Consider the following 12,208-nt stretch of genomic DNA (forward strand, 5'->3'; position numbering starts at 1 on the left):
GCTTGTGTCTGAATCTAAATTGCTAAGAATTCGAAAACCTCAAAAAAGACAGTTATATGAAAGGATTACAGAACATTGTTTAATATAATCCCATTTTTGTCTTTAAAAAACTTTTTTGCATACATTAAAAAAAGATTTGAAAAAAATGGGTACTTCTAGATTATAAGATTATCATTGATATTTTCTTCTTTATAACTTTTTAAGTCTACAGTAAGCTTCTATTACTTTTATAACCAGGAAAAAAATGTTATTTGAGAAGAGGAAAAAAAATTTTTTTTTTTTTTTTTGAGACAGAGTGTCACTTTGTTGCCCTGGTTAGAGTGAGTGCCATGGCGTCAGCCTAGCTCACCAGCAACCTCAAACTCCTGGGCTTAAGCGATCCTACTGCCTCAGCCTCCCTAGTAGCTGGGACTACAGGCATGCGCCACCATGCCCGGCTAATTTTTTTTCTATATATGTTTTAGTTGGCCAGATAATTTCTTTCTATTTTTACTAGAGACGGGTTCTCATTCTTGCTCAGGCTGGTCTCGAACTCCTGACCTCGAGCGATCCACCCGCCTCGGCCTCCCAGAGCGCTAGGATTACAGGCGTGAGCCACCACGCCCGGCCAAGGAAAAAAATTTTGTTTTCTTTTTTTAGAGAGGTTTTTCTGTCACCCAGGCTGCAGTACAGTAGCCCGATCATAGTTTACCATAACCTCAACTTTCTGGGCTCAAGTGATCCTCCCACCTCAGCCTCCCAAGTAACTGGAACCACAGGTAAGCACCACCATGCCCAGCTCATCTTTTCTACTTTTTGTAGAGATGAGGTCTCAAACTCCTGGCCTCAAGCATTCCTCACACCTCAGCAGTCCTCCCAAAGTGATGTCATTACAGGCATAAGCCACCACACCCAGCCATGAAGTGATGAAAAAATTTTAATCAGAGGGTTTTATTCAATGACTTATCACCCTTATAAATTTGTTCAGCACATCTATCATAACACAAATGATTTCTAGGTAGGTAGAGAAGGTCAAGACTGTAAGCAAATAGCAATGGCATATTCCCAATATAACCACAAGTACATGAAGTCAACTTTTTGAATTAAATGAGAATAAACTTTCTTCTTTCGTGAAATAAAATCTAGATTATCAGACAAGATTCACATGTCAATGAATACTTTATGAGAGAAAGTTGACTGACACTAACACACCTTTCAACATTCCACCCTCTGTAGACATATACCAGGGAAGAAAAAAGTATAACAGCAGAAAACTCTAGTGTATAGTTGTTTTTATACAAACAGTACTCCAAAAATACGAATTTCATAATTTGAGCTATAATATAAGCCTGGTATTTTCAAGAAAAGGCCTGGTATTTTAAAAAGGTCAATGATTAGTCAGGTGTGGTGGCACATACTTGTAGTCTCAGCTACTCGGAAGGCTGAGGCAGGAGGATCTCTGGAGCCCATGAGTTTGAGGTTGCAATGAGCTATAATGATGTCACTGCACTTTAGCCTGGGCAACAGAGTGAGACCTTGTCTCAAAAAAGAAAAAAAAAAAAAAAAACGTTCAATGGAAACTAAATTCATTCTCTTTCATCTAGATTGGATTCACCCACATGACAGGAATTGTTATGGTTTAAATGTACCCCCCAAAGTTCATGTGTTGGAAAATTAATCCCCAATGTAACAATGTTAGGAAAGGCTTAATAAGAGGTAATTAAGTCAAAGGCTCTGCCCTCATGAATGATTAATCCCAAGAGTGGGTTAGTTAGAAAAGTGAGTTCAGCACCCTCTTTCTCTGTCTCATGCTCACCTGCCCTTCCACCTTCTCAGGATAAGGCCCCACAAAGGCCAGAGTCATGCTCTTGGATTTCCCAGCTTTCAGAACCATGAGCCAAATAAACTTATAAACTGCCAGTATGTGTTATTCTATTATAGAGCACAAAACAGACTAAGACAGGAATCATGTTACTTTAGCTTCTTATGTCGTACTTAAAAACACATAAAACTATCAATTATCAAATTTTTTAAGAAGTCATAATTATGACATAATGACAGAGTGGCCAAATAAACTTTAATATGAAAATTATCAAGACTATTAAACTACATACTGGCCAGGAGCAGTGGCACAAGCCTGTAATCCTAGCACTTTGGGAGGCTGAGGCAGGTGGATCGTTTGAGCTCAGGAGTTCGAGACCAGCCTGAGCAAGAGTGAGACCCTGTCTCTACTAAGAAAACACAAAGAAATTAGCTGGACAACTAAAAATATATAGAAAAAATTAGCCAGGTGTGGTGGCGCATGCCTGTAGTCCCAGCTACTCGGGAGGCTGAGGCAGGAGGATTGCTTGAGCCCAGGAGTTTGAGGTTGCTGTGAGCTAGGCTGATGCCACAGCATTCTAGCCTGGGCAACAGAGTGAGACTCTGTCTCAAAAAAATAAATAAATAAGTAAACTACATACTAATAGCCTCTGGGGTATGGAATGATTACTAAAAATTTCACAATGATTGTGTCTGACATTGGCTTTTCTCCCTTCACTCTCTTTAAGTACACTTCACAGAACATAATTCAAAATTGACCTTCCAGCTGTAACAGTTACCCTTTGCTGGAAACAAGAGGTAAGACCTTTTAGTTACTGCATATGCTTCTATACTGTGTGAATTTTATAATGAGCACATATTACTTTTATAATTAAATATTTAAAACTAAATAAACTTTCAGTTTCAAACAAAAGCAGCTTGTCAATCAAAATACATGGTCAAAATAACTAATTACCAAGAATCTGAGCGCAACAGTTTTTTTCTCCAAATTTAAGTTAGTAGCTAAGCAATTTTTAAAAAACTGCCCCCACATTCAACCACTAAAATTGCATGTTTTTCTTTGCTATTTAGAGACAATAGATTAATTTTCTGGGTTCCATTTTAGTTTTGTTTAGAACGGTGTACCAAAAATTCAAAGCTGAAGTTCTGGAAATGAGGAAAACTTTGGTAGTGCCGAAGGAAGTGGCAAGTGATGCAAGAGGACAAAAAATTAGACAGTCTTAAATCAATATACAATAAATATTTGCTGAAAAATGCACCAAGGCGGGGGTGTAAACTTTCTCTACCTCTTTACCTCTCAAAGCCTGCATGGGTTTTGGAGCTGGAAAGACCTGTATTTGAATTCAGACTTTATCACATACTAGTTACAAGATCTTGGCAGAAGTCACTCACAACTATGAGCTTCACCTATAAAAAGGTTCAATTAGCACCCAATACCAGTCAATTAGCCTTCTTGTCAAGATTAGAAATAATGTCTCTAAAAAATCTAGCACAGTGCCTGGCACATTATAGGAGCACAGTAAGTGACAATTATTATGTTACCTTCCTCCCTCCAAACAATGAGGTAAATTTATAAAAATTTTCAGAGCTATATACAAAAACTTTGAAGCTATTCATCCAAAGCTGCTGTTCATATGATGAGTGACAAAGGATCATAGGAGTTTACTGATATTATCTAAAGTGAAAGTTTAAAAATTACTAGCTAATAGTTATAAGTACTATTAATATGACCATACCAGTCACAACTCCCAAAGCCTAGTAACACATAAAATATCATCGGCAGCAAATGTCCCCTCTATAGTAAGAAAAGGCAATTTCTCCACTTCATTTGCTTTGTTTTTAATAAAAAGACACCCATGACTTCTAAAGCCCCAAGTATAAGAGAAGTCAGGAGGACAGAAAAATTGAGAATGGATACAATTAACCTCAACCCTAGTGAAGCTTTAAATATCAACACAACAAGATGTGAAGGCTGAAGTCAAAGACCCATTCATACATAACCATACCTTAAAAACCCTTGAGAGGTCTTTTTAAAGATGTTATCATGAATCTTTAAAGTTACTGACCACAAAAATGTTAGTGGCCTAATTACTTATTTAAATTTTAAATTCTTAGAAGTAACCACATGTAGTAAAGTGGAAACAGCATACTTGGACTGTGAAATCACAGGTCCTTGAGTTAAAATTCCAATTCTGCTGCTTACTCTGAATGCCCTTGGGCAGGTCATTTAACTCTTTTTTGCCTGTTTATGCATCTGTAACACTAGGACATTTTCTTCACAGGATTATGAGGAATTAAGAGAAACCATGTACATTAAACTTTCTGGCAGGTGGTAGGAACTCAAACTGTCTGTTGCTAAGCTCACTCCAAGACAAGCACCAAGGATTCTGAAGAGTCCTCCTTGGTGCTCCATTCCTCTCCAGTTAAATCAACACAACAAACTTTCTGTAAATAACAGAAACCACAGGCCCCTTCTCCAAATCTTTTGCACTATTATGCCACCCTATTCTTTTAATATATCATAATATTTAACTTGTATTAACTGTTATATTGATTATGCTGGTCTGAACATGAGTCATTTTCTCAACTAATTTGCAAGCACCTGGAACAGAGTCCGTGTTTTCTACTTTTTTATTTATTTATTATTATTATATATTTTTTGGAGACACAGTCTCTCTCTGTTGCCAGGGCTAGAGTGCAGTGGCATCATCATAGTTCACTGCACTTCAAATTCCTGGGCTCAAACTCCCTAGTACCTGGGAATTTATGTATGTACCACCATACTCAGCTAATTTTTCTATTTTTTATAGGGATGAAGTCTCATTATGTTGCTCGGGCTAGTCTTGAACACCTGGTCTCAAGTGAACCTCCTGTCTCGGCTTCCCAAAGTGCTGGCATTTGAGCCACCTCACCTGGTCTTGTACTTTAAAATAAACAACAGAAAGAAAAACAGAAAAAGAACTCAATTTCCAGCATATTCTGATGATACAGAAAAGGCAATTTTCTTTACCAAGCTTTATTCCAAGGTGAGTTAGCTGTATGTATACATATGTACGTATGTATATCTAGCCAGTGGAAGACTTTTTAAAAATATGTATTGAAAAAATTTTTAAGGTAGAAAAAGAGATAAATGAGTGATGATTAAATGCGTGAGAAAAACATTAAAAATAAAACCACCTGCCATTTATACATTATTCTCACATCCTTTACTAGACTGTGTCAAGTATCGTTTTCGTGTAACTGTACAACTTACTCTGGAGACTCAGCATTTAGTGGGTTTTAACTGCATTTTATAGCTAAAGAAACAGGCTTAACAGTGTAAATGACTTCTATGAGGTAAGCAGCAGTCTGAATTTAAACCTCAGGTTTCCAACTCCAAATGCTCTTTTTATCATAACACATTCCCCCAATGATATATTTTATATACTCAGATGATTAAAAATGTCAGTGAATATGTTAAGTCCTACATATAAAAACCAAACCATTTATGAACTAGCACCCAAGACCTGACCAAACACAAAGAAAAGTGTGATTCACTGCTTAAATTAATTTAGAACACTTGTGTTAGTAGAGAATAAATTAGCTCAGCTCAAAAAAGCCTGGTGAAAATGCCTAATCTGGAGTTTGGACTTCATTAGCTTTAGTAAGTAAAGAATCCAACTGCTCTTCATCAGGGCAGGTGCTAGCCACCAATCTACAAATAAAGCACTCATAATCACCCACATTATATATTTCACAAAGTTGTTTCAAATGGTCTTTTATAAATTTAGCTATTCAATTATTTTTATAAATTTCACCTAATCTCCTTAAGTAAGGCTATAATTACACTTGACTAGGCATATATACTAACAACATCCATACGAATTTTAAGGTAGTAAAGATATTACAGGGATTACCTATTGTTCTTAATGTGAATGCTGATGTTCCATGAACTTTACTATGCCTTTGTTTCAAGACTCTTGGAAACACTTCATGTCAGTAATATGAGAAACAGAAAGGTAAGCATAAAAAAAAGAGAGGGGGAGGGAGGGAGGACTAAATGATTAAAAGAAAGTCATGCCCAAACCATCCCCACATTTTAAAATTCAAATTAGTTCAGGATACCAGATTTAAACTTTTTTGTCACTCTCAGGTTTCCACATTTTAATATTGATAATGATAATGAACATTCCCTTTTCTGTTTTCAATTTCCAAATCAGGCATTCTTAATTTGAAGTTCAGGAACAGTCAAGGGTGTGAACTTTTTGCAACTCTATGCAAAAGATCTTGAGTATGTATGCACATAGGTATCAGGTCCGTTAAACCAAAATGGGTTTAAAATAACTGTCCTAAATCAAGTTACTGGAAAATATCTATAGGCAGAGTGGAAAGGACAAAGAATAATTTTACTAAGTACCATTATTATGCAAAGGAAATACATTCAGAGAAGTTAAATCCATCATTGTTTTAAACTTCAATTACATAATTCACTCAGTTTCATTTTTAAATCTCAGTTTGAGGTGCAGACTGCATAAAATGCTCCATGTAAAGACCATAGCCAAGTGGCTGGCAGAGAGTAAGCACTCATTAAATAGTAGCTATTATTAAAGTGATTATTTTCAATGAATGGTCTTCCCTTGTGAATAAAGACATGCACAAATAACACTACCTGTCATGATTAGCAATCTACAAGCACAGAACTTAACTAGAACCTATCACAACCTCAGATTTAATAAGGCAGGGTGTTTCCGTGAACTGAGTCAACCAGTCACAAAAATACCAAAGAAAACTTCATTTCCTACTTCTGCTGTACCCTATTTCTCACATGGTTAAGTCAGCCAACAAACTAACACTTAGTTCTCTGGCTCCTCAGGGTCTCAGGACCATTTTTTCCCAAACATCATTCCATCATTACCCTTTTATAATCTGAAACACTCCCAGGGTGGTTCCAAAGAAAAGCAAGGACCTAGGTTTTCTTCCCTATATTCTATTTCAGATATCAAAGCAGCAATCTCAGCCCCACCTTCTACAGGAAAACAGCGACAGTCTGACCACCCCCCTTCCTCTCCTTCTAAGGATAGGGAAAAAAATCTGGGCATTTTGCCTAAATTACTTACTAAAACTCCAAAGTAGTTCTGACAAAGAGTGGTTAAAAAGTTGATAAGTTACATATCTGAGCTGCGCTCTACACCCATTTTCAGGTTTTTCTTCATCTTAAGACACTGGTAGTTTATTAGCAAATTTCTAAAATCTCAAAACCTTAAAAAGCATTTTGTTTTACCCTAAATATGTTCATTATTAGGAGGGAAGCAAGACTAGATACCTTTAGCAAAAGAAAACTATTCTATACTATCAAAAATAAAACTAGTACAACTACAAATAGTGAAACTATCATACAGGTACAGTTAAAAATACCAGGGAGAAAAAACACACATGCATACGCATAGCCAAAAGATTGCTAATAGGATGTGAACATAGTAAGATGTTATAATGTGGTAAATTATTAAGATTGCTTCCAGAATTATTAAGATTGCTACCAAAATATCTAAGAAATAAAATTACTACTCAGAAAGCAAAATTCTCTTTAAAAGCCAACTAGAGGGAACACTTAATTTGAAGCTCTTCCATCTTTAATACATTTAAAAAAACACAAAACCTATGATTTGATGGTTAATATCCCTCATTTTAACTTAAGTATGATGAAAAGGGAAATTTTAAAATGCAAAATTTTAGTTCGTATCTTTAAATGGTCCTACAAGATCATCCCATTCATACGAAATTCTTAAGGTGTATTTTGTGGATTCTATACAGCTACTGGAAACTTAAAATTACACAAAGAATTACAGATGTTGATCTTCTATGGATGTCAAAAACTCATATTCTAGATAATGAGAACACTAATTATGTTTCTTTAAACTCTTCTGAGTTTTTAAAATCACCACCACCAAAAGTCATGAAAACAACCAACACCCCCCCAAAAAACCCTTACTTTTAATTGATTTCTGCTTCTCTTCTAATACAAAACTCTCACAAAAAAACAGTATGAAGGTAATGATATTAATTTAATTATACAGTCAGATAACAAAGCTAACTTGCTTTTACTTAAGTAAAACAAGTTAAAAAAAAAAGACTTGACAGTGCTCAACAAAGAAAAAATTCAAATGTTGCTTGAGTCTACTATAACAGAAGAGCAAAGTTTGAAAGACTGATAAAATTTTGAGACTCTGGCGCTGTATTTTTTTTGGGGGGGTGAGGTGGGGAGGGAGGTGGCTAAAAACAAGGTAATTCCTTTAAAATTTTTCTACATTAAAGAATTACGCTTGATCCAAGTAGACCACTGTATTTCTTTCTACAATAGTAAACTGGTATATTCAAGATAGGTACACATGCTTTATTCTTAATACTTTCCTTAAAGACAAAGCAGCTAAAATGATTTTCTTGAGACTATACAAAAATCCACTAGAAGCCAATGGATTATGAAAAATGTTTCTGGTATGAAAATAATGTGAAGTATCTCTTAACTAGTGTGTTGAAATAATCACTGCCTGCTTCACCACCTAGCTCACAAAATCAAAATCTTTCTTCAGATCTCCAGAAAAAAGAAAGCTTTGACCCTTTTCATCTACTTTTTCTACTGTTCAGATTACACTTCCAATTGCTTTTTGTTTGTAGTTGAAAAGCAAAAAAGTTAGTACCCTTAATTTCTACCTTAAAGATAAACTTGACTTGTCATTTCTCCCAAATCAGCTCAATTAACATGGAAAGCAATCAAAGGGACAGCTTAAAATTTAATCATTATTGATATATTTGGCTCTTCACACCTAAACCAAAAGCTTACAACTTAAAAATCATAAAGTAAAAGCATTCAGTAATAAAGCTACCAACAGGTAATCTTATGTCATTAATGTAAATCTAAAAAATCCTAATCCATCTGAGAGAACCAAACCTTTTCTCTTGTCAAGATCCCATTTTCATTACCAAATTTAGGCAGATTTTAAGCTTCTAAAAGGAACAAGATAAATCAGTAGTGATAAACCAAAGCCAAGTTAAGAAACATCTGGGGTACACTCATAAACATTAGCTAATATACCATTCATTAGTTACTGAGATAAACTGGTATCAGGAAAAGCACTCACCCATTAAAAGTTTTAATTTAAGAGAAAGTATAAGATTTTAAAGTTTACGACAACATGTTAAAGAAAATGAACTTGTACCTGGGTGATAAAACGCTAATTAACTACTTTCTTTCCTCTTCCAAATTTTCTAATTACTTTTACAATGACAACAAACTTCATTAAAGACAAAAGAAACTGCTAAAGTCAGACTGCTAATAATCTGGTTGCTCTTATGATCTTCACTAATAAAATATCCATCACCTCCTCTCACCCTAAGTAATTTTCACTAACACTTTTAGAAAGGTTTTCCCAAATTTCTGGATTATTTTACTAGACAGTCTAGAATACAAATACAGTAGGCCAGATACTTGCGTACTCAATGCCAGAAAAAAACATAAAATCTAATTCCTGGGTTTGATCCTGTTGAGGTCATTAATCTATAGAGTTCTCAAAAGAAAGGATAATTTGACACTACATTTACTTAAGAATTACTGTCATTTATTAGCCATTCCTCTTCCTTCTCCCCCTTGAAAAATCCTCCTTGCTACCTTCTGCTCCTCCAAATCTAACAGCTAATAATTCCCTGACCGTTCTCTTTCCTAGAAAGTCTTCCAAAATCCAAACAGCCAACCACAACCCGCCATCCTCCTGAAATCCTGTTACTTTGATCCATGCTACACATCCAAAACTTGCTATATCTACTGGTGTTTGATATGTATAAAATCTATTTTCTATATTCCATCATAAGCTCCTTGAGGGTAAGGAGTATATCCCTAAATCCTAGCATTACTAGAATGCCTTACATGCAAATGATGTATATCAACTAAACAGTGCTCTCAGTTTTCCAAAATTTTTTTACATACATTTGATCTCCCCACTACCCTGATAGGAATAATGACTCCTATTAGTCTGCTTTACAAACGGAGAAACAAATTCAGAGGCTGAGTAACTTGTCAAAGTTCTGTTCAACTAATCTTCAAGATCTATTTACAGTACTAAATTATAAATAGCAAATATAGGAAACTCCCTGAACAGCAGAGGTTTACAAACCTCTATAAAGCAGCAAATCCATGTTCTTTATTGTTGCCAGGAAAACTACTAAATAACCTCAAGTTCAACTCTGCTCAACTATGCAAAACCAAATTTGTCCTTGGAGCCCTTGATTAAAAAAAAAAAAAAGTCAACACAGTAAATATGTCACTATAAGAAAACTATCCTCAGCTTCTTAAACTATGTAAAATTCTAATAAAACACTACGGTTTCTGTTCAGTACAAAAGACTTCAGCATCAAACCACAGTATTACAAAACTTGAAGTAAGAATGCATTTTGCAAGAGCCATGTGACACACACATGACAGTCAGCTAAACTGATGAGTGGACCTTTTAGGGGGAAATATTTAGAAGTAATTGACGAAAGCAGCAAATAAACTCAATTTTGGGGACAAATACTGATTTTTCCCTTAAAAAAATTCCCCCATCCCTCAAAGGCTTCTGACACTGAAGAGGAATACCAATTCAATCTCCTCCATTTATTCATTAATTTATATGTAAGCTGTAGGAGGATTTTTTAAAGGGCCATGAAGGAAAGCCCAAGAAAGTCTTCCCAAGGAAAGTGACCAGTTCCCAGGAAAGGTGCCAGGTGTGTCACATCTGCTGTGGTGACTTCTGGAGTAAGCAAGAAAAAGAAATGCATTAACTTTTCATGACACGTCATGGAACCTCATTCCCTATCTGCGAGCATTCAAGTAGGTAATCCAAAACCTACAGACTATCATAGGTCCCACTCGTTTCTCCTGCAACTTGACAGCAGTCTTCCTTTTATTTGGTAGTATCAGAAAGACATTCCTTGGTTTTAGTTGTTTTATTTTTTTCTTGACCTACAGAAGACAAAATGACTTAAGTGTCCTCTAAAAAAAAAAAAAAAAACTTCTCACAAATACCCAGGTTTTTAGGAGGGCAATGGACCTGGCGAGTTCTTAAGAACTCTTCCAAGAGGCTATTAAAAAAGTGAACTAAAAAATTTAAAACACTTCTCACCATCTACTCATTGCCCTCAATCCCACGCAGTCCCGAAAAGCGTCCATATTACCTGAAACCTGACGGGGACGGTGGAAGGAGAGCGAGCCAACAAGCTCAGTATATACAAGTAAAGCTGGTTTCCACCCTGACGATCCTGACAGCTCCGCAGCGTGCGGCCGCAGGGTCTGACAGTGCCCTCTAGGAGAGCTGTCCCACCACATCCCCTCCCCTTAAAAACAAGTCCTTCTTCAAAAGTCAATGCTTCCGAGAGAAGCTACCCATCCACACCACCCCACCACCCGACTCTCAAGAGCCCCAATCCCCTCAGCAGACTGCTCCTCCGCACTGACCCTGCACTCGGGCCCTCCGACCTGACCGGGTCCAGGCCCGGGGGCTCACCCCTCCGGCCCGACCCCTCCCCCCGGCCGCCCCTCCGCGTCAGACAATGGGGCCCGACTCCCGGCCGCCAGCCTCTTCTGCTCCATCACCCGTGCCTCACCCTAGCCAAAGCCCCCAGCCGCTCCCCTGCCCTCCCTGTCCCCTTTAAGCTTCCCCAAGCTGGCCCACGGACCCAGCCGACCGGTGCTCTCCTGCACTCACTATTCGGGATTCATGCTGGACATGTCACTGCAGCTGCCGCCGCCGCCACCGCCGCCCTTGCTGCCGCAGCCGCCGCCCTGACTCTCCGCGCCACGGGTAATCGAAGGAAAGGAATGAGATAGGCTGTTCCGGGAGAGCAAACGTCTTCCCCCACTCCGTCCCCTTAGAACACAATCAGCAGCCGCCGCCACTCAGCTAACGCTTCCACCCAAAATGGCCGCCGGCGAACCAGGAAATAGGGAAGCCTTAGACCGAGGGGCCTTTACATGGCCCAGAGGGCGGCCGCGCCGCGTGGCATGCCGGGAAAGAGAGTCGCGAGGACGGCTATGCAAGCCGAGGACAGACAGGGTGGCGCAGAGGCCGGGACTCGGGTTCCCGCCAAGCCCCGCGTCTCTAGGGCATGCGTACTTGAGGGGTTGTCGCCCGCCCCATTCCCCACTCCCTTACCCCCCCACCCTCCGCCCCCCCTGCTCCCCTCCCTGCTGACTTGCTGGCTAGGACTTCGCTCGGACTCCCCCTAGCGGATTGGCTGAGGCCGAGCGCCCCTGGTGACGTCATCAGTGAGACGTGGCAGCCGGGCGAGTCAGCGCCCCAGGGGGGAGGAGGAGGGGAGAGGAGGGGCAGAGGGCGGTGCCGGCAGCCGAAGAGAGTGGGGGTTGGGGGAGACCCCGGGACTGGAGGGCGTGGTCAGAACC

The 12,208-nt window shown here is 38.5% G+C and overlaps 1 protein-coding gene across 1 annotated transcript in view; it reads right to left on the bottom strand.

Annotated features, from left to right (window-relative positions):
* Positions 1–11,924, bottom strand: part of RAB1A (RAB1A, member RAS oncogene family) — a 31,916-nt gene extending 19,992 nt beyond the window's left edge. Inside the window, exon 1 of the mRNA XM_045549741.1 lies at positions 11,514–11,924. Within this exon, the coding sequence (XP_045405697.1) occupies positions 11,514–11,536 (23 nt within the window). The 5' untranslated portion in view covers positions 11,537–11,924. The remainder of the gene's footprint in view (positions 1–11,513) is intronic.
* Positions 11,925–12,208: the final 284 nt, after the last annotated feature.

Source organism: Lemur catta, chromosome 4, assembly GCF_020740605.2.
Source record: "Lemur catta isolate mLemCat1 chromosome 4, mLemCat1.pri, whole genome shotgun sequence".
In the NCBI taxonomy this organism is placed as follows: Eukaryota; Metazoa; Chordata; class Mammalia; order Primates; family Lemuridae; genus Lemur; species Lemur catta.